A 23,070-nucleotide genomic window follows, 5' to 3' on the forward strand; every position below is an offset into this window, starting at 1 on the left:
CCAAACTGGCAGAGAAACGAACTCAGGAAAACCAAAAGCGAGCAGTGGATGTGTTTCTGCTGGTTTAACTCCCTGAAACAACTCACCGTACCATAGGCTGATGGTTAAAGCTGGCACCAGGGAAGAGGATGGCAAGGCTGGGGTTAGAAAAAAAAGCCAGACTGCTGTTGCTTCTCATAATAACTAGGTTGGGCTAGTTATTAATAGGTTGGGCTGGCGTAGTTTTAAGATGAAACTGTTCTTAAGCATGGTGACACTTTTGTGTGAATTTGCTGGCCTGTCCCCATATAGGCCAAGCTTTGAGGGAGCACAGCTACTCTGTCCATGACTACAGGATTAACGGGCCCGTTGTGTCTCTAAATAAACTCCAGCCATCCTGTCCAGTATGGAGCCCCTCTGCCAGCCAAGAGGAGGAAATAGGGCCTCTGTTGCAAACCTGAAACACAACATTTTACTGAGGACTGAGGCCTGGGGTCAGCTCTGCTGCCCAGGCAGAACGACCCTGCTCCGTTCCCGCATCCACCAAACCCACCCAGAGGCTTTCCCCCAGTCCCACAGCTGCTCCTCTAAGCCTCCTATGCCCGTAGCTTGGAGATTTTTACAATTCACCTTCCTCAGTTTTGGGGGGGGTTACCGGCTTAAAACCCCAAGTGCCCGGTTTCCCGGGGAGCAGAGGAATTCACCTCAGCCGGGGGAAACTGAGGCAAAGGCGTCAGGACGGACGCCATTTGCAGGACAACAAAAGGCCGTAGGGCTCCCACAAAACCTCGGGTCGAAACCGCCGCATTCTCGGGTGCCATCTACCGGTGTTGCCTCCGTTAAGCGTTTAGAGCGAGTGGGCCCCGGGCCGGCTGACGGGAGGGGCGGAGCGGCGGGCAGCATGGCGGCCGCCGCCATGGCGCGGGGCGGGCTGCGGTACGGGCCCTGCCACCCCAGGCTGAGGGCGGCGGGCGCCCGCGGCGGCCTCCCGTGGCCGGGGCTTGGCGGCGGGAGGGCGGCGGCGGCGGGCTGGGGCCGCCCGGCGCCCGGAGGAGAGGTGCAGTACTGCGCCGAGCTGGTGCGGTGAGTGACCGGGAAGGCGAGGGGGGAAGGGCCCGCAAGGCGTGGGGTTTCCTCTCCTCGGGGGTCGGCGAGCCTGTCGGAGGAAGGCTTGCGAGAGCTTCCCTCCTGACGGAAAGGCGGCGGAGTTTCCCGGAAAAAGAGGACTGGCGTTTTCCTCCTCGGCCTCGCCCGGGCTGCCGTGACCGCCAAAGTAACCCCCGCGGCGCTGAAGCGAGCGGCGCCGGTAGGTGGGGCTGGGCCGGGGCCCGGCCGGCTTGGGGGCAGCAGCGGAACCTCGAGAAATACTTAAGCTTACATGGATGATTTAACCTGTGAACGGCAATTTCCCTCCCCCGCTTCCCGCACAGCTGCTTTTCTTCGGCAATACTGAACGTTTCCATGTCGGTATGTCGGCTTTTTTTTGAGAGAAAGATCGCCGAAGTGGATTGTTTAAAAACAAGAGGTGCTTTGAGATCTTCTTGGCTACTGGGAAATAGCCGAGCTTCCAAAGTACTGCTTGGAAAAATGAGCAAAAGCAGAGGAAATCCAACAGCTGGGCAGACAGCCCAAGTAACTGACCTGGATACAGGAGGGGGAGGAAGTCTAGTTTTCAAAAGTACCAATTTTTGTCAAATCCACAATGCTCCAAGAGGAGCAGGAGCGCAGCTCAGACACGTCCAGGCCAGGCAACGTTTCCTGCTTGGCATGTGGGCCATAAACAACGTGTGTAAACAAGGCCCTTCACTGCTTTTTAGTCCACAAGAGTTCAGAGGTACAAAGTAAAAAATTAAACAAGTCTCTGTGCAAAAAGACTTAAATACTTTCTCTTTGGGTACAGCTGTCCTAGGTGGTTGACAAAAGCAGGGAGAAGGCTTCCAAGTGTGTATAGAAAGAGTGGAACAGGATCGTTTTCTCCAAGCTGATGCTTGCAAAAGATAGAAAGGTGTGTGTGATCAGCAGTAATGTTTGAAGTAGGAAAACTAACGGGAAGAAGTGTGACAATCTTAGATTTTCTGTGCAGCACGAAGCAGCAGACCTTTACAAATGCATCAGACTGCATAGCCAGGTTGCATTTTTCTTGACAAAACTTCAGATTACAGCTTTTATTTTTCCTGGTTACTCTACCCAGGATTTACCTGTTACTCAGGTGATCAGTGGCTGTCTATACGGTTAATATACAGGTAAAATGTTTTCAAACAAACAACTGTGAATAGAGTAGTTAGGTTCCAAGGCACAGAAGCTGAGATGGCTGAATTTAAACTTTTTCTTGGTTATTTTTGTTAAAGCATAAGAAGGAATGCTTATAAAAATACACAAGCACAATACACAAAATTACACAATATTCAGAATAATAAAATGAAAGGCGGTTATGCTATTGACATCATTTAATTGAAGCTGCTGTTCACAGTAGCCCATATATTGCATGGAAATCATAAGTTATAATAAAATAAGAGAAAGAGAAAGGAGTTACTGTTCAAACAGAAATAAAACACTTGAGGCTATGCAAGCATCAGCAATTCCCTAGTCCTGAATTTGAGTCTCCCACACGTTAGGAAGAACAACAACTGAATTATGCTTTAATGGTGTAGATTGCAATATGGAAGGTGTCCTTTCTCTTCGGTTTTCCTTTTTATGTTAAATAACTCTTTTACAAGTAGCTTTAAGCTATTTGATTAAAAATATGTTTCCCTAGCAGGTAATTTTTCTGTCTCTTCCTGTTTATGATGTCTGCTCTGAAAGACAAGCTTGTGACTTGATGGTATAATAGAGTTTTGTAATGTGTAAGAAATTCTTTTTAAGACTTTACATTTTTCATTATTCTGAAAGTCCAGTAATGGTCATAACCGACTTTTCTTCCCTCTGTGGGTTCATATGGAAGCTTATTTGAGAGGGAAACTCTGAAAAATAATACTACGCTTAAGGTCATTCCCTCCTTTCTTCATTCCTTACCCTAATACACAAAGAGAGTTGGGGTGGGACATGATCTATGGCAATATCAATTTTATTTTACAGGGTGAGACTTAATGGATTTGCTTTTCTATTGTTATGTCCAAGAGCATGCTGTCAACATAAAATTCACGTTTCTTTCTGATTTTTTTCTTAGCTATTTTTTGCAACACTTAATTTTTAAGCTTAGAGTAATTGGAAAAAAACCCAACATGCCACCACCATTACTAGAGGGAAGACAAATTTCTCTATTGTACTGCTGCTTATTTTGTGTAATATGTTTCTTTGTTTCCTTTCTGGAAGTAGAGGTGGTTCTGTGTTGTGTGAACAACGCAGTGTGACTGGAACTGGGAAAATGTGGCTGTGTAAACCTTTCAGTTCTGCCCAGGATGGGCATTATTGGATATTGCTACAGACGGGAAAAAAATAGTAGGTTTTGAGCTGAAAATGCTTTTCAGAAAGTGTCTTAACTGAGGGAGGTTTGATGCATCCGTTCTTTAATATGAAGGTAACCTTTAAGGCCTGATAAAATTCACAAATGGCACTTTTTTGTTGATGCTTCTGGATTTGCATCAAGCTCTAAAACAAGTTTCACATGTGTTGCGAAAACTCTAAGCATTTGCTAGTTGTCAGCTGCTGTGTGTTGTAGGGGTAAGAACCCCTGTTAAATCTCACTTCCTTTTTGTTTGATGCTAAAAGTAGCAACCCTAATAACTCTTGGTTTTAGGTTGGCTTTGCTATTTTAAGCTCACATTCAAAAGAAAAATGAGTACATGTAAGAGTAGCAGACTTCATGAAAATAAGTAACTGTGTTTTCCTTGATACCTGCTTCTCTACTCCTGAGGCAAAACTTGGAGTTGCTGGTCCTGTTCTAATAAAGAATCAGGTTACAGGGTCATCAGAAAGTACACAAAAATGTTGTTCAAAACAAGCAATTTAGCTTTTCAGAGGTGACCCAAGTGTTTTTGTTAGCTACAGTTATGTATGATTTTGCGATGTATGATTCTGTGTGCTGTGATTGTTTTTAATTTAATGGCACACCCAAGTGGCCAAACACAGGCATATCACTCTGGGTTGGCAACAAGTTACCTGCAGTGAAACTGCCAAGATCCAGAGTTTTTGTGCTTTGAAAATAGTTGCCAATAAACAAAAACGTACTGGTTAAGTGAGTGCTCTTCTGCCAAGATCCAAAGCACAATCTCTTAAAGAAATGCGGTTTCATGTTTGGAACAGAAGTCTGGAAGTTGGACAATCTGGATTCTGCAGTTCTGCCACAGCCTTGTTCTGTGCCCTTAATCAAATATCTTGAGATCTGGATTTGAGAGGTGCACTGAGAGTTCAGGCAGCATCCCCTCTTTCTTGGAGTTTGTCTTATTTTAAAATAAGCTTAAAAGCCGCTACTTTTGCAGAGTCAGAGTTTTGAGCTATAACTTACTGCCACTATTTTAGGACTTCAGTGCTAAGCAATAGCACACCCAATTTACATAGAGCTATAAATAATTAAGTATTTTTTCATTCTTTTATAGAAAGCGTGACTATGAAGGGTTTCTGTGTTCTCTGCTGTTACCTGCGGAATCTCGAACCTCTGCTTTTGCCTTGAGAGCCTTCAATGTGGAGCTGGCTCAGGCAGGTATTAAAATATATTTATGAACTCTGGAAATGTAAAATAACAGTTTTAGTATTCTAAATTACACTAGGAGGTGGTGTTTTGCTGAGGTTAACTTTTTGTACTGTAAGGGGCAATGAATAAATAGTGCAGTATAAACCTCTAGTTTTGAATGGCCCTTGGAAAGTAGCTAGCCTCCCCCAATTTATGTTGTTTATGTATATAGTTTTTCATATACATAAACAACATAAATTGGGGGAGGCTAGCTGCTTTCCTCTTTGTTGTGCAATTTAAAATTAAATTATAACAAACAAGCTGTGGTACTTGATACTGTTATGTGATTGCATCTATGTCTTGGCTTCAAATGCAGTGGTTGAATTGGTAAACTGCTGATAAATCCTATATGTAGAAGGTCTGTCAAAAACTTGGATGGTATAATCAGTCCCAGGTCTTTGTTGGCACAAGCTAGGTGATGGAAAGGCTGCCGAGAGGAAAGTTTGTGATTAGAGAGTTGTGGGAGGGGAGTGGCTGCAGTCTCTCCCCTTTGCTAGGTGGCCAGAAACTGCCAGTGCAACCAGGAAAGCTGGAAACGCATGCCAGAAAGGAGTGATCTGGGAAATGTGCTGACCAAGCTAAATCCCGGGTAAGCTTCTGTGGGCTGTGCTTCTGGCAACCTGTGGTGCTGCCCTTGCTGCAGTTGCCACTACTTCTTTTCCTTATGGGAAGAAAGCTAAGGTCAGGGTCGCCCAGGACTTGATCTCCATGGGTTTCAAAGTCAGGTTGTGGTGAAGATTTTTTTTTTTTTCACTCTCCATAGTGTTCTTATGCTTTATGAGGAATAAATGTAAATTCAGAACTGAGCGCTTTCCCTACTGAGTTTGGCTAGGTCCTGTGTCTGTCTTTACAGTGTAGATAGACCAAGTGCCTTAAAGACACTGAATTTCACTCCAGATGTATCCTTTCCAGATTAAAGACTCCATAACTCAGAAGACTACAGGACTGATGCGAATGCAGTTCTGGAGGGACGCTGTGGAAGAGATATACTGCGATAACCCACCACATCAGCCAGTTGCTACAGAACTGTGGAGGGTAATTATGTACTTTTATCGTCCTATAATTCGATTAACTAAAATATTACTGTGGGAAATAACGTCATTGTTTTATGTGTGCTGCGTTGCATAGTTAACAGCATTATTTTATATAAAAAAGATTATGTAAATTGTATTCGTGTCTGCGTGTGATGTTTTAAGCTAAGAGCAGAGCTGGAGGAGAATACTTAGGTAGGACCTACTTGGAGGGTCAGACTTTGAACCATCTGCTTTTTTCTCTTGTTTAGGTGAAGGACAGAGTAAATTGTGGTAAGCCGTAAGTTGATAGCAAGTGAAGTGCGTAAGTATAGTTTCCTGAGCCAGTGCTAGTCCTGCCTGAAGAGATTAAGCTGTACAAAAAGGCAGGAGACTAAGCACAGGGGTTGAACTAGCAAATAGGGTATGAGGAAAAGCCCAAGATCTTCATGCCTAGTTACCGGATAATAGGAAGAATATTAATGCAGTTTTCTTCTCGCATAAAGAGTTGCTTGATGGCTTCTATTTATGTATTATGTTTTGCACAGATCCTTTTGCGTGCATTGAGTAATAGGGAGCGTACTTGTGAACTTAACAGTGGATTGAGTAACAGGGAATGTACTTGTGAACTTAACAGTTTATTTTTACCAAGATGCCTGAGTTCTGCAGGCACTAGAACATCACACATAAAGTACACCTACAGATCTGTTCCTCTGCTGGTCATGGCCAAAGAAACGGGGGCTTTCTTGCAAAATTTTTCGTTCCTAGTTAGGACTGTCATTGATACGTTAGATGAGTGATTGAAGGTGTGAAGGCAGTTTAAATGGATTTCCCTTTGACGCTGATATAGAACCACAGAATAATTTAGTTACTAGGGATTTCTGGTTGTCATCTAGTCCAACTTGCCATTCCAAGGTCTAACATCAAAGTTAGGTTGGGTTGTCAGGGTCACATTGAGTTGAATTTTGAATTTCTTTGAGGATGGAAATACCATACATTGCTAACTTGTCATCTTAGGGCCATGGGCCACAGCAAGTCTCAGAACCTTCCAAAAGAGCAGCTACTGTAAGGTCTCTATAAGATCAGAACTTTAAAGATCTCTGAGCTCCTGGACAAAGAAAAGCTGCAGTTTGTCTAGGTCTCAATAGTTGAATACAGTTAACGTAGATCTCATAGGTAGGTGGTTTTATGGACCTGCTGAAAAACAGGCAGTGAAATGTGGAGTCTTCATCCAAGTATTCATCTGCATGGTTCCTCTTAAAATCCTGGGAAAAGCAGGACACTCACTGTAACAGTGGGTTAGAACAACGCAGTTCCAGCGGGATTAGAGCATTTCACTTGTTGCCATCTTGGCTTCACATCCACTCTGTTGCACCTCTGAGACCACAAAAATGAATCCTTTCCAAATCCTCTTTTAATGATTTTTGGCACTGCTGAAACTGTGTCCTGTCCCTGACTCTTCCTCCTTCAAATGTGAAATAAAGCATAAGTGAGCATTTGTTCCTGTCCGTCACCACTCATGTTTAGATTAAAATTGGAATTTAAACAAGACACAGTTTGTTTAACTAAGAGAAAACATAGGTAAACCCAAGAAGTAAAACAAAGGGAAAACACCTGTTACAGTCACTTTTAGGAGGACCAGAGCTATTCATAGGTGTCTGCAGCTCAGATAATCTAAGTGTGTGCTTTAGCCACAACAAAGTGTTTGTACAGTTAGAATGAAGACTGGCAAATGTTGTGAGCCTTGTTATGGGATTATGGGAGTTGAAGATGCACCTAGGGTGATTTTTTTTTTTTTTAATGCAGACATTAAAATGCTAAATTGGTTGTTCTGCATGTCAATCTGTCTGTGCTTTTGCTTTTGTTTCATTCTTTCTGTCTCTCTTCGAGCATAGGGCAAACTTCTGAGGAACAAGACTGTTTTCTTCCAAAATGCTTTTGTCTCCTTTCCAAGGAGGAACTTGCTTTAGCGTAGCTTAACTTAACTTTGTTTCTGAAGATATCCTCTCATTTAGTTGTCCGATTGAATGGGTTAGGTACAAGTTCATTTGGGATAGGATTGTATATATTCTTTTGACCACTTTTAATTTCAGGCTGCTTGTGGGTGTATCAGTGTGGGGTGGAAATGAACAGTAACTTATAAAAAACCCAAAACATTGTTGTGGTTTAACTCCAGCCGGCAACTGAGGACCACACAGCTGCTCACTCACCCCCTCCCCATGGTGGGATGGGGGAGAGAATCGGAAGGTTGAGAGAAAAACAGTTCAATAATTAAAAAGAAATAGTAACAGCAATAATAATAAAAACTGTAAGGAAAAGAGAAAAAAAAAAACCAGAGAAAAATAAAACCCAAGAAAGACAAGTGATGCAAATGAAAACAATTGCTCACCACCAAGTGTCTGATGCCCAACCAGTCCCTGAGCTGTCCCCGCCGCCCCCAACCTCCCCCCTGGTTTTATTGCTGACTATGACATCATATGGTATGGAATATCCCTTCGGTCACTCGGGGTCAGCTGTCCCAGCTGTGTCCCCTCAAACTGCTTGTGCACCCCCAGCCTGCTTGCTGAAAGGGTAGTGTGAGGAGCAGAAAAGGCCTCGACACTGTGTAAGCACTGCTCAGCAATAACTGAAACATCCCCGTGTTATCAACACTGTTTTCAGCACAGAACCAAAACACAGGCCCGTGCAGGCTGCTCTGAAGAAACTGAACTCTGTTCCAGCCAAAACCAGCACAATGTTCAGATGTAAATCATTCAGATATTGAGATAACAATTGCAGCCCTTGCCTACAGCTAAGACTGCCAGTCCATACTCCTTTCTCACAAAATAGAAAATTGATTTTGAAGTGGAAGAATGAATTGGCCTATCTTTGTGATAAGATTTAACTTTAAGTATGATTTCTCTAAAGGAAGACCAATAAAAGACAATCCAAACAGAACAGGTTGTGAAATACGATGTTGAAAAATAATTCAGAAGGTATTTCTAGGAACGCTAATACCTCTGCATGTTGCAGAGCACTGGAGGGAGCTAACAATCCAATCTGACCTGGTGACCTTTGCACTCAAGATGTGATTTTATTTCTACATTCCAGCAAATACCCCAAGAACGACCAGTTTGAAGAGCACAGCTTCACAAATGTTCAAGAATGTTGTTGCAATTCTCAGAAAGAAGGATTTGGAAAGACAGTTGAACTCACGAGTATTGCAGAGCTGTTAATAGAATTAGTATGTCTTTTGCATAGCATATTTTATGTATACTCTTTTCTTGCTATTAAGTTTGTATGAGGACAGTTTTGATTTTCCAGAAGAAATACTGATTTATCGTGTTAAATGTGTTCCTGAAGTTTTGTATATCCTAGAATACTCACATTTGGATTCTAAGAGTTTTATGCACTAGTAAAATATATAAATAGCCTTTAATAGTATTTCTAGAATTATTAATAGCTCAACTCTCAGAGAGTTTGATATAAACTTATATGGCAACTGTATGATATTTGTTCTTACTTATCTGTCCATTTTGAACATATGAAAAGTGAGGCCTACTTCTCCATTAATTTCTGTGGAAGAAGACAATTTTTAAAACTTCTGCAAAATGAGGATCTGTGTGTTTGAGTGAAGGTAGCTCAAAATGGATGTAATGTACAAATCAGGTGATGTAGCAGAACTCAGTTTGGTGCTTTAAGGCTTGACCTCTGACTATTTCAAGGATTTAATTTACAAAACAGTACTCAGGATGAACAAATGAGATGCAAAACTGGCGTTTGTTGTTGTAACTTAAAATTTGCCTTTTCACATACCAAGTACTTCCTCAACCAGATTTTGTTGAGTCAACAAGATTCAGCAAGATGATCTAGTTTTGCCAAACCCTGAAAGAATATTTACAAATGTAATGGATGAAAAGAAGTTGAAAGTGAGCTGTAAAGGCTAAGATTGTGAGAAATGTGTCCCATAAGTTTTTTTAATAAATATTTGTATATGTGATTGTAGTGTTTCTAACAGTGTGGTCTGCAAAATTCAGTGTGTGTAAGAGGTAAGCTGACAGAATGAGGTGGTACAGGAAGGAAGTCAAATACAAGATAAGAGCCAAAAGAACAACATGTGAATATGAAATGCCGTGGGGTACTTTTTTAAACAAAACCACAATATTCGTTATATTACTTTGTCAGGATGCTGTCTTTACAGTACGTATTGATACGTTGTGCTGATGTTTTCTTGAAAATTTCTAGGGGAAATCTTGTTGTTTGACTCTGGAGGAAACTGTGTTCTCTTTGGAGAGTGAAGATAGTTATCTGCAAATATTTTGTGGGAACTCCACAGTGACTCCATGAAAGAATAAATTACTTTCAAAAATATTTGTAAATAAATGCTTTTAGTTAACTGGCTTGATGTCCAAGATTTCATTTTTTGTGTAACAACTTGTAAGAAATGCCAGTTGATTTTTTTTGTATTTGAAGAAGCCAATCATATGATTCTATAATTTTCCACTGACATGCCACTTTGATTTAACCAAGTCAATACAGTCCTTGTAAGAAAAGACTATCTAAAATATATTTCAGCCTTCAGAATGCAGTACTACCATCAGTTTGTATACATTAACATGGATGTTTTATTTGGTAATTTTCAGGCTGTCAAGAGGCATAACTTGACTAAAATGTGGTTCATGAAGATCATTGATGAAAGAGTAAGTATTTACCATTAAAGATCTGATTCTGTTTTTAGTTGTATGTGGGTTTTTTCCCTTTAATTTTATGTATTTGTGTGTAAAACAGAAGTTTAAGTAATTAATCTTTTCCAGACAGTAGTATTTCTCTTTAAGAGTGGTACTGCTTTATTTCCTTTTAATTCTCCCTTGAAGCCTCTACTCATAATTTCTGCTCTTTCTGGCCAAAATGGCTGGTAGAATTTTTTGTTTAGTTTTGCTTTAGAATAGATTTAATTTGTGAGTCGACATCTTTCTTGTTCTCTGCTCTGATAACCAGTGTATCTGTGCTCATGTTTTCTGTTGCTGGTCTCTATTTCTGATTTGAAGAGGTTACCCCTAGAGGTAATCCATTTGGAGTTACACTGAGATACCTTTCTGTATGTAAGTGAGGGAGGTTCCATCCTATGGGATTAAGTAGTAAGGTCTCCATATGCAACTGTTAAGAATTCTGGAAAAGTACATTTTAATAGAAGTGGAAATGAAGATGCATGAGAAGGGAAACTCATATGTGGTCTCTTTTTGTGCCATTCCGATCCTGCCCCAAGGGAAAGGATATCTTGCATATTGTAAAAAGTTGCATAAGTCTACACCATTGGCATCATCTTGTTGCTCCTCACCTCTTTTCTTACCATGTCAATTCTTACCCTAAATAGCCTTCTCTTGTTGATGAGTCAAGGATATAAAATCTCAAAAATTAAATGATCCGTCTGAACCTTTCTGCCACACTTTTCTGCTTCTCCTTGTCACAGCTGTGGGTTTTTTCTAAGCAGTGTTGTAAATTGGAGCATTCAAATCACATGAGTTTTAAAATAACGACCCTTTTTTTCGGGGAAAAACAAGAAGAATTATTTCACTAGTACAGTGATGCTGCTACCAACTCTAACACAAAGGCAAGAATGAATGACTGGGGGCAGGAATTTCTTAAGCTAGCTTTGCTGCTAAAGTCAGTGTCTCATGAAGTTGTACCTTGGGAAAATTGATGGTCTGTTACTTGCAGAGTCTCATCACTATGAAAGACTTCAGAATTTTTTAGTCCTAACGCTGTTACGTTTTAACCACAAAAGCCGCTAGGACAGGAAGAATGCTGAAGGATGTTATATTTTTGGGGATATTTGCATATGACTTTGAAACTCAGGTGTGTATTTGATGGACTGATTTTTTTTTGCATGTTTTAAAAAATACATACCTATTTATCTAAATTTCTCTGTGCTTCAGATGCGAATTAAATATTAAAATTGGCAACCCCGTAGTGTAAGAATACCATATGATGTTTTGTTTCAGCTGTTTTTTTAATGAAGAATTCTGATTTCTTATTATTGCAAAAGGTTATGTTTGCTTCAGTAACCAGACTTGGATGCAATTGCATGTAGTTATTTAGTTATGTTAGACTTGCTGTAAGCTTTAACGACTACTTCTATCTGAGTTAATAATCTGTCACTTAATTTTGTCCTTTTTTTTCTAATAGTGGATTACGCTGACTTGACTGTAGTAATAAACTTGCACAAATAGCAGTTATATTTACATTTTACTGAAGTTCTGTGTTCACATTACAGGAGAAGAATTTGGATGATAGAGCGTACCGTAACATCCAGGAGCTTGAAACATACGCTGAGAACACTCAGAGTGCTCTCTTGTACCTCACCTTGGAAATGCTGGGTAGGTGTTTTCCCCTTTTAAGATTTTGTTGATGAGTCATTAGTGCAGGTACAGTATTTGTTGATGTTTCCAAAAGCCCACTCTCTATCCACTGGCGTTTAATTTCAGTAGAAGTTGTCTTAGGTAATACTTCAGATATCTTCTGAATGTGCAACCATACATCTGGAATCTTAGTGCATCTGTCCTAGAACTAAATATTTTCCTTAGAACCCGCTCAGTGGAAAGCTCATTGAAGGGAAGCAGTTTCCTACTGCTCTATTATTTGTTGCTTAACGCTGTTTTATCTTTTCTTGCTCCTGTTGCAGTGCGTGGTAAATTCGTCCCTTCACCGTATTTTCTGATTGCCCCACTTGTCAGAACACAAAGTGCTGTAGTTACTCTGCAGCTGTTGTTCAGTATTGCAGTGGTGTACACTGGTTATCTTGAAACAACTGACTTCCCAACCTATAAACGTCCCTGGGTGATGTTGTAAATTTGAGTCTGAATCCTCTCCTCTTTCTAAAAGTAGCTTAACTATCAATAATTGAATAGCTAGAAAAAATGCAACGGAGATGATATGATCCTTGTCGTTAAGAGTCAGTATCTGTGTCATGTTTGACATGAGAGTCACAGATTGGGAAAGTACTGTTCATTTGCAGTGAAGAAGAAGGTGACTTTCTTTTAGGTGTCTGTTGCATTATGGAAATATTCCCTGTATGAGCTCAGATGGAAAAGAGGCGTGAGAATTATTTATTAGTATTTAGTACTGTAGTAGCAATATTTTCCTTTTGCTTATCAGAGTAGTCTGATAGAAGGCCAATGCTGAGGCTGAAAGGGTTTAAAAAGTAAGAAGAGAGATATGGTGACCACGTTCTTCTTGGGAAGAAATGAGGAACCTACCTCAACACCTGATGTTCGGTTTCTCAATAGGAAATCAGTGAAATGTTGCAAGTGTCTTGCTGAACTTCTGATTGAAGAAATTTAGGAGTATGAGACATACCAGCATCTTCCATTTTGAGAAATGTCTTCGATCCTGAAAAAGTTTCATCATGCTTGGGTCACTCCTGATACAAGTCAGATGATCATCATCTTGAAAATCTGTTGGGGGTGCTCTGGATTTTGTAGTGGCCCTATTGTCATGTTTAACTTCTCTTAAACATACCAGTGTAACAAAGTATCTAAGCAGAAGTCTCCTTCACTGCACATTAAACAGTTAACTTCTGTGGTTTTTTTCCCACAAATGGAGGAATGAATTGAACGCAGCCCTTTTCTCGGTGTTTTCCATCAGCAGCCTTTTCTAGACTAGGGGGACCTGATCTCATTACAGGTCATGTTTGCGAAATTTCTTGTGCTTTTTAGCTTCTCTATTCCTGACCTGTCTTCAGTTTGTGTGTACCTCTCCCAGTAGTACTGCTGCTTTATTCTTACTGATTTTGGGTTACTTCTTTTGTCAAGCTTATTTTGTCTGGTAATCTTGTCATCCAAAGTCTGGTACTTCTTCCCAGCTCCCGTCATTTAAAAATACTAATACTGTACTCTCTGATTCATTGCCTATGTAGTTAGGAATCTGGTATTACTCAATAATTTTGTTAAACCTTTTCAGAACCTCACCTTTGGGATATATTCCCAGGTTGAGCATGAGTTACTGCAAACTCCTCAAGCTATTTTTTTTTTTTTTTTTAAATTCCTAGTTGTATGTAAAGCCTGAGCTGCCCAGTCAGTATCAGTAGCTTATATCCATGGATTCCTCCAAGCCACACTCCGCTTTGTGCTGCCATTGCCAAAATAACTCCATGTAGTTTACCTATAGCCACTGTTTCGCAAAGGCTTCTGAGACCCATGCAAGGCTCAGGCAGGCTTAGGCAGTGAATTTTGTACACCCAGTATCATTTTCAGGTGTCAGGCGCACTAGTCTGTAATTCCTGTATCCTCATTTCTTTCTTTGTAGAATGCTGCTTCTGTTAGAGCTTCCGTGAATTTTTAATTTCAATTTTCCTTTAAATTTTATTTTTTCGCAGGTCAGTCCTGTGAAAACATTGTGGCTTTATGATCAATCTAAGCCAATCTTGCCATGAAGAGTGATGGTGCTGCTCTGCCCAGCTCATTTCCCTCTTCCTTCAGTTCTCACAGTTGTGTGACCATGCAGTAACTAAAGTTAGTTTTCCATTGCTTTGGTGATCTGATTCAGTTTGCCATGCTACTGCCTCATTGCCCCTGACAGCAAGAGGGAAGTGGCAAAAATACATGTTTTGGGAGGGGGGAGTGTAGGACCATCTTCTTTGGCTTCAGTACACTGCTGAATCAGCTGCAGCTAATCGTGAAACCATGCTGTAAGCATTAATGCTTGTCAGGAATCTCACACTTGAATGATTTTTCTGGCAGGAAGAACAGTTCTTGGAATACAGTTATCCTGGGGGAGGACGTGCCAATGAAAATGAGTTTGAGTACTGATGTATTATGTCTGAATAGGTGCTGCTCTGCTAAGTATACCCTTTGCAGAAACTGCAACAAGCTAAGAGTCATCTTCCTTCTGGATGTGGAAATCAATTAATTTGCCTGCTGTTTTGCACCTCTGAGATGAGATCTCAAGGCAGTTTATTAATGTAGACAGTTCTATCAAGGACCAACACACTTAGCTTCCCTTAAATATGACTCTGATACCCATCAGGGAAGATTATACCCCTCAAAAGGCTGTACAGTATGTTTTTAAACATATTATTTCTGCCATTTTAGGTGTGAGGGACATCCATGCCGACCATGCAGCCAGTCACATTGGGAAAGCACAAGGCATAGTTACCTGTTTAAGAGCAACTCCGTATCACAGTACAAGACAAAAGGTCTTTCTTCCCATGGACGTTTGTATGTTGGTAAGGAGAAGCAAGATGTCTGGAATTGAACAGTAATAGTGTTTTTAACTGTGTCTTTCAACGCTAGATATGAGATTGTAATTTATTAGCCCAGAAACAAAACACCTTTTTTCTTTATTTTAACTCTTTGTGCTGTGGCCTAGTAATACACCGTTGTCACAGGTTTGTATCTTTTGGGAGGTGAGAGGAGTGACCTTCATGAAACTCCAGGGTTTCTGGTTTTTTATTTTTTATTTTTTTTTAATGAAATGTAGTACTATTTTAGCTTTCAGGAATTTTTCCGTTAGTGTATAGAAATACACATATGAAATGGGGCCTGGGTTTTGGGGTTTTTATGTTGTTTTTGTCTTTTTTCTTTTCCTATTCCCATAAAGGAAACACTGTGAGAAATTTTACTTCTGAACAACCTTCTAGGGTTTCTCTTTACTACCTTTTCATAAATGTGCTGGTGGTTTTGGTTTTTTGTTTTCTTTGGGGGTTGGGTTGTGGGGGTTTTTTTGTTACATATTTGATAGCTATAAGCATATATTCCATACATCACTGCAGGAGATGGTATAGTCCTCCAATTTAAACTATACACCTAATATGCATTGGCATTTAGCAGATCTTGCAATTTGGGTAAAATGGGATTAAAGCTCAAATTTTTTCCTTAAGGTTCTCTGGCTAGATCTGTAGGCATCTCAGCAGTTATTCCTTTATCTCCAGTCCTTATTTTTATATTTTAATGCTGTTCTTTTTATACTTCAGCAAAATTTATGTAATTATGGTGATGCTTAAGGCAGTCGTGTTAGTATTTTCTGAATATAATTTCAGTACAATTGGAAGTTTTGATTTGAAGTTTAGTAATTTAGGTAGTTGCAAAAAACGTAGATAGTAATATAGGTCAGGGTTATAAGACTGCAGAAAGGAGCTGCACCCTGCTTTCAGCCCTTCTGGGACTGGATGGTATGGGAGGCCTTCCAAGTTTTTAGCTTTTCAAACATAGCCTGAAAATTCACAGTCGTTCCTTGCCATGGAAGGTGTTTTACAGTGAAACTGTAAAAACAGCTTGTAGCCCTTCTGTGCGGACTGAGCATCTTGTAAGCATTTCAGCTGCTGGCAAGTATCGCTGCGTTCTACTGGAGTCTCTGTCTCTGTGAAGCCTACCTGCCTACCTTTACACAGCTTTCATATGTCTGAGTGCTCGTGAGAATAGGCAACTGGTGCCATTGTGAATATACCATATTATGTCTTATATTGGTCATTATAGTCAAAGACTAAGTTTGGGGTGGGGTTTTTTGGGTGGTTTGGGTTTTTTTGTTTTGGGATTGTTTTTTTTCGGTTTGGTTTTTTTTGCAAGCCTGGTGGTGCACACCAATCCCAAGATAATGACTGACTTCAGAAGCCAGCATGGCTTCTGTGTTAGCTATTACTAAGTTTCTTCTGCTTAATACTGGTTCTTGGATTAGTGTTTTAAAAATTGGGCATCAAAACTGATCTAAATTCCACAAACTTTAAAATCTGACTTGGTTATCTGACTGACCACAAAGTCTTTAGGGAACAAACTCATGCAGCGTGTGCCTGTACCAACTGTTCTCTTTGTTCTCTTGATTTTTTTTTTTTCAAGTGACTGACAAAAAAACCAAAGGGAAATAAAAAAGGAGGGGACAGTGGTAAAACATTTAGGCTGTTTCAGTCTTGTGTCACTATTTTCATTGCTGGGGCGGATTTTTGAGAGGCTAAAAAGGAAACTTGCTATTTATTGAGGATTTTTCTTTTTGATTTTCCTTCCTATGTCTAGCATGGAGTTTCACAAGAGGATTTCATAAGAGGCAAGCAAGAGAAAAATGTGAGAGATGTAATTTACGACATTGCCAGCCAGGCCCATATTCATCTAGAACATGTGAGATTCCTTCCCTTTTATTTATGTAAATAAACATAATTGATGCTAATCTTCACAAAGCATTGTGCATGTGTGTTGTTAGAAGACTTACAGCTGCATGCTTAATTTCAAATATTTTCAAATTTCAAATATTTTACCTTTAATTACTTGGAGAGTAAAAGAAAAAAACACTACACAAAACCTTTACATACTACAACTACTTCCCTATGAATATTATATTTATCTGTATGTACAGGAGGTAGTTTACTCACAGCCAGGTCCAATTGCATGTATATAAATACAGCCTAAAAACCTTATTACTGGGAGGGAATCTTCAAGCAGACTTTTATAAATGCAACTATATGCCAGCATGGAATAGGCACCATAGAATGCGCTTCTGCGTATGGTATTTCACAGCACAGTGGAATGGCTGCCAGGAAAGCACAGCATGTTGCCTTTAACTGCTGGTTAGTGCGTGTGGGAGGGGGGAACCGTTCCCTAACATGACCAGCCACGCTCAAAGCTATGTTGGGAAAGGTGCTTTCTTGTTTATTTCTTTTCTGGCTCACAGCCAAGTGAATTAGGAAAGACTGTATTTGCTTGGAACAGTGGATAATGAATCCTGAAGAACTGCAGAGGCCTGCTGTATTTTTCTTTTATGCTCTTATTTTAGCTACACTCTGAACTGCTTGTTGGTACATAATGCAAAAACAAAAGAATGTTTCATCAGTGATGCTGTGTCTGCCTTTATCTGGAAAACAAAACTTGCAAGAAGCACTGTAAAGCGTTTCTTATGCCTGCAAGTACATGTACGCATATACTTTTGAGTACTGCACCCAATAGTTCCAATCAAGGTAGTCTGAAAAGATACCACTTCAAAGTAAAGAAATGCCAGATTTATCTCCACATTTGCACCATTAATATAATCCTCAATTACAGTGTTACCTGTGATCACAGTATTTTTTGCTGTAGAGATAATAGGAGAACCCTCCTTCATTTTTCTGAAGGTAAAATGAGGCATCCGTGGTTTGTTCAGTCAGTGGTTAGTTGATTAATGTTTATAGTTTTTGTTAATAATATGTAGCCTTGGGCTTTATTTTTAATACAGACTATTTATAATTTGCATTTAATGCATTCCTGTTCATGTTGTTTCACCTGATGTTTCAGTTTTTGTTGTCACATGCCCAAGGAAACTGTTTATTCCATGTAGAAGCAGGGAACAGAAACAAAGAAAATGCAAGGTCAAAACTACTATCTTTGTTCAAGCTAAAATATTTTGATTTTTCTTTTTTTATTCCCCACATCTCAACCCATAATGCACAGTGTATAAAACCCATTGACTTTGGTTGCAATTGTGGCTTACAAAAATGCCAAGTGCCTGGCCTGAAATGCCTCATATGAGGGATGGGAGGCAGGGAAAAGGAGCAACGTGTATTTGTTGTCCAGCTCTTTAAAATTTGGTCGCTGGTATTGCTTGGAAACTTTGGGACAGAAGCAGGGAGAGAATTCAGTTCTTCAGAGCCTTCCAGATAATTTGATAATTCTTAGTGCGTTGGTCCCCTGGTTCCCAACGTGCCAAACAGCTTCTGAAGAGAACAGGCAGAACCTTTCCCCCGCCTTCCTTCCCACTCCATTCCTAGAGCCCTGCCCTTGTTATGCACTGGGAGGGTCCTGTGGAAAATATGCAATCTGATCGTGTAATTGGAGACTATACAGAAACGTATAAACACAAGGAAACCAGATTAGGGCAGCATTAGCATTTTGTTCAACTGAATGTTGATCTTGGCACCCTTGCCCACCCCCCTTTTTTTAATGGATGGGTTATATTGTCTTAATTAAAATAAAAAAAAAATCCTCTGTGAATACTTGCTTCCAGCCTCCATCATCATCAGTGAAAAATAATTGACAGTGCAGGATCTCTAGAGTGTTCAAATCACTTGAACTGGCGATAATTGGCAGTAATAATAAGGGATTAGCCTCCTTGATAATCAGATGGTCTTTGTTAATGCAAGGATAAAGATACTTTCTCCCCTAATGGATGAAATGGGCTTTTGCTGGCAACATTTGATGGGTATTTCAAGACTTTAGGTGAATGTAAGGGGCTGGTGTCGTTAAATGCGTCTGTTCTCCTGTATAAAACCACCATCTTGTTTTGCCTGAGGGTCTTTTCAGCCACTTACCCTCTGTTTTAGTTGGAATTACAGGGTAGGGTAAAGTTTACACCTGCAGGGAGGTTTCAACAATCCCAGCATTTGTTACACAAACCACATATTTTAGAGGATGAGGGTAACAGTTACCAGCCCCCTTTCACGGTCAGAAGAAACATAATCCTCAAATGCTAAATTAAGTCTCAGCGATTTTATATGAATTTTATTGTAATGTGGCTTTAATCTCGGGAGAAAAGTTTCTGAAGTGTGGTCAGCTCTTCCTGATACTGCAACTGATGACCAGCAGAGGGCAAAAATAAGACAATGAAGACTGTAGTTTTCTTTAGGAATTGTGTTGTATTAGAATAAAAACATATAATAAAAGTGCTCTGTCAGTCCCATAGTGATCCTTTCAAAAGCCTGCAAATACATATACATGTTCCCCTTCTTTTCTCTTAAGCACTCCCTCCCCCATTTCCCTTTAAAAATAAGGTCTCCTTTTGGCTTTTTGCATTTATCTCAATTATGCTAGATCATTATGGACTCAATTTACCAAGGAAGATAACGTGCTTTCTGAATGACGTGCAACCCATTCTGGGTTAAGAAGGTCAAGCAAGATTACTTTCTTTTTCCATCTTGCAATTAATAATAGTAAGGCAGAGCAATAGATCAGGGAAGAGCATTTTCCTTTTTTATTGATACGTGCACATACATATATTATTACATCTCAGAGTTTTAAAATAATTTGCCCTCTGGAAAGAGTCAGTATTTTTCCCTCCTGAAGTTTCAGCCTGATTTTCTCAGCTGTCTGGAAAGATCCATGGAAAACTAACAGAAACTCATGCATACGCATCAGTATTCATAAAGGGTTGGTTTGTTTGTTTAAACTGTAAGAAAAGGCCAAACAAGGAGGGATTTTGTATTTATAAAGAAGCATTACCAGAAGATTTGCTTCAGGTCTGTTAGATGTACCCGAGTTGTACATGGGTTTAAATTGTAGATTTGATTCAGCCATGGTTTAGATTCTTTATACATAGATTCTGAGGACCTGAGGCATGGCGATCCTTTCAGAGTCCCATAAATGTAAATGGAGCATAACTGGACTTGTGGGACTGATGGAACACTGGAGCAAAAAGATGCACTTGGAGAAATGTATTTCTGGTCTTCCATCATATCTGTCTCTTGGGATGCAAAGAGTTATTTGGCAGGGGAAAAAAAAGTCTTAAACTGTATTTATCAGGTGCAACCTGGAGCTTTGTTGGAACAAGGGACGCTAATTTACATTGGTTTATTACATGTAAACTGTAAGGTCAAGACATAAAAGAATTTTAGCAGGCCTCTCCCAGTATTACATACTTTCTGTGTAATTACTTTTATATACAGTGAGGGATGGTGCTGGCTTGCACATAATGTAAAATTATAGTTTCAGGATGTCAAAAAAGGATGAAGCTCATAATACAGTCTTTTGGCTCTAACCATTATATATAGTACTTGTTTTTTAATCTGACATGTAAAATTCTCCTGATAAGTACGTTTGTTTTTTTTCTCCCACTTTACCCCATTTACTTTCAGGCTAGGTCTTTCAGTAAGAAAGTTCCTGTGAAGGCATACCCTGCTTTTTTCTGTACGGTGGGTGTGATATCATGCACTCTTTAAGCGATGGACTCATTTCTGTGCTAATCTGTTTGTGAAGAGTAGAGTATCAAATTAAGCATGGTTAACTAATGCTTCACATGTCTATTTTGGGAAGAAGTAATACCTAAAAAATATGAATATCGTAATGTGTGTCTGACTGTGGAACCTCGTAGTTTTGATCAACACTTCTAATCCTTCTTTAACTACATAATTTCGCCCGAGATGTCTGTATATTCATAGACCATCGTTCTGATGCAAGGGCCCAAAATCTGGTCTATTTTTATGATGTGCTGGTTGGTCTAGTAAAAATAATGCTTCTCTTCACAAGATCTGCCTCTTTTGTATCCTTTGAATGGAATGGTTACATTACCATTTAATAAAATAGGCAAACTGTCACACATTTTTGCACTTCCCCATTCGGTTTCATATATTGCTTTTTAAACTTAATGCCCCGTTATTTGTGTGCATCATACGGACTAAGCTTTTTTCTTCTTTTCTAGGTTGCTTTAGATGATTATTTATGTAATATTCGAAAAGTGGACTTCAATATATTTCATCCAAGCTTACAAAAGAAGAGTACATTATTACCATTGCATTTATATATTAGATCTTGGAAAAAAACATATTAAATTTTTTTAATATGGGTTCAGAGTGCTGAGTTTTTTCTTTAACGTCTTAACTTGATAGAAATGTTAAGTGTCTAACTTCACACTTCTGCAAAGTGCAGTTCATGGGAGACAGCAGATGCGCGTGAAGCGTAGCTGTCAGCTTGCTGGCAGTAGTTAAGTTTGTTCTTGGAATATTAGGCTGATGTCTCTGCTTTGCATGTCTGCCAAGTCATATGTCCTTGTCTGAGATTACTTTTCTTGTCTTTCCTGTAATAACAGCAATATGATAGAATTCTTCTTGGACAAATTCTGTGCTAATGGATACTTCTGACAGTTCTGACGCTCTACTGAAAAAAGAAAAAAAAAAAAGAAATGACTGTTTTGTTTGTGCCCAAAAGCAGTTACAGTAAATGCCTTATAAATCAGCTAAGCAGTTCTGTTCAGTGCAAGGAACAGACTTCTTGCAAGTACTAATGATGCTTCATAGTTGGAAGAATGAGCACATATATTTGAATGCAAGAAAACTGTCAGGAAAAGCTTTAGCTGTTTTAATTATGTAGCGTTTATGTAGAATTTCAGAATGGTGAAGTAGAGATGTAGTACACAAATTATCTAACTGCATGTTGAGATCGAGCCTTGAAGTGACTACAGGTGGTGGGAGAAGAGCATTACAACATACAAGAGAACCCTTATACAGGTTTTTATCTCCAACTCAGCCAAAGGCGTTTTCATTCTGTGCTTAGCTCGGCAGCATCTCCCTCCTGGCCTCTTGTCTCACTCTTGTTGCCCCCAGCTGTCATCGCAGCGTGGGTTCGACTGCCCTTTGTCCGTATTCACCATGTCTCCCAGGACACCCTCCTGCCAGGCTTCCTGGAGTTCTTTTTCTTCGGTACTGTGAAGAAAAGTATTCCTGAATGTTTTACGTCATTTTAGTCCCCCCCCCTCTGTAAAGATAACGCTCTGTGTTTTTGGTGGGAAATTACTGGGAGCTTTGTACTCAATGTCTTTTAGGATCAAGGTAAATATTTCTGCCCGATTTGTTGTTTGGTAAAATAATACTTCCTAACATCCAGCTTGATTCAATTGCACAAATCCGGTAGTTTATTCTGCCGTCATCCTTGTTCTATTAAATAGCCTTTTTTCCCAGGGATTTTTTTTTTAATCAGGGTTAATCTCCCCAGATGCTTGGTTGTATAACAGCATCCCGTATTTTAGTGTACAATGCTACGTAATGAATTTCTGAGAACAAGATTCGTGGCTTTTTTAATCACAGAAACTGTCAACATGGTAGAAATCTTAGGAACCCAAAATTAGATCCTTCATTCAGTGATTTTATTTTACATGTTTGAAGTCGGTTTGTGGTACAGATCTTGGTTAATTCTGCAGTTTCCCATTCCCAAGTAGGACATTTCTCTTTGAATTTGTTCAGCTCAGGATCTTGGTATCTGTTTTACAAGAGGTGTAATAATCAAGGTTGATACGAACCTAGAAAAACACGCGTATGCTGGATTAGGAGTATACCGGCTATTTTCTAAAAGTAAAATCTTAACAGGCTCTGTCCACTTCTCAAGTCAGCTGCTGTATCTTATCATGGGTGTTTTTGAATGTGGCTTAAGAGGCCTGGTGAAAAGAAAATGTTTCCTTCCTATGCAGGCACCGCAGCTCTTCGTGCCAAACGAAGAGAAAGGCTCAGGCTCTGTTGCTGCCACCAGGCCAGCTGCGCATTCACTCTGGTTTTTTTATGTTCTGGAGAAAGCCTTACAAATGTCTCTTTCTGCAGTTGGTCCTTGTTTTGTTCCGAGCGTGGCCAGTCGGGACAATAGGGGCAGCCCTGTCTGTCCTCTCAAAAGGGATCGCTCTCCTGTAAAGTTTAACTTTTGGCAGGAGCGCAGTACAGTAAGGAGGAAGAGAAGGGAAGCCATCCATTATCACCGGTACGTTGCTACAGTGATATTTTGC

The 23,070-nt window shown here is 39.9% G+C and overlaps 1 protein-coding gene across 4 annotated transcripts; it reads left to right on the top strand.

The window, feature by feature from the left end:
• Window positions 1-856: 856 nt before the first annotated feature.
• On the top strand, window positions 857-21,147 carry NDUFAF6 (NADH:ubiquinone oxidoreductase complex assembly factor 6). 4 transcript variants are annotated; one of them, XM_063327222.1, is made up of 9 exons: window positions 857-1,062; window positions 4,515-4,614; window positions 5,561-5,683; window positions 10,281-10,337; window positions 11,912-12,014; window positions 14,727-14,860; window positions 16,641-16,742; window positions 20,441-20,497; window positions 21,004-21,147. In XM_063327222.1, the coding sequence occupies exons 1-9, from the start codon at window positions 881-883 to the stop codon at window positions 21,130-21,132; spliced, it is 987 nt and encodes a 328-aa protein (XP_063183292.1). In that variant the 5' UTR covers window positions 857-880; the 3' UTR covers window positions 21,133-21,147. The 4 variants fall into 4 exon arrangements, with proteins under 4 accessions (XP_063183292.1, XP_063183293.1, XP_063183294.1 ...); XM_063327224.1 differs by having other exon boundaries at window positions 920-1,062; window positions 4,515-4,618; XM_063327223.1 differs by lacking the exon at window positions 20,441-20,497.
• The last annotated feature ends 1,923 nt before the right edge of the window (window positions 21,148-23,070 follow it).

Source organism: Chroicocephalus ridibundus, chromosome 2, assembly GCF_963924245.1.
Source record: "Chroicocephalus ridibundus chromosome 2, bChrRid1.1, whole genome shotgun sequence".
NCBI lineage: Eukaryota > Metazoa > Chordata > Aves > Charadriiformes > Laridae > Chroicocephalus > Chroicocephalus ridibundus.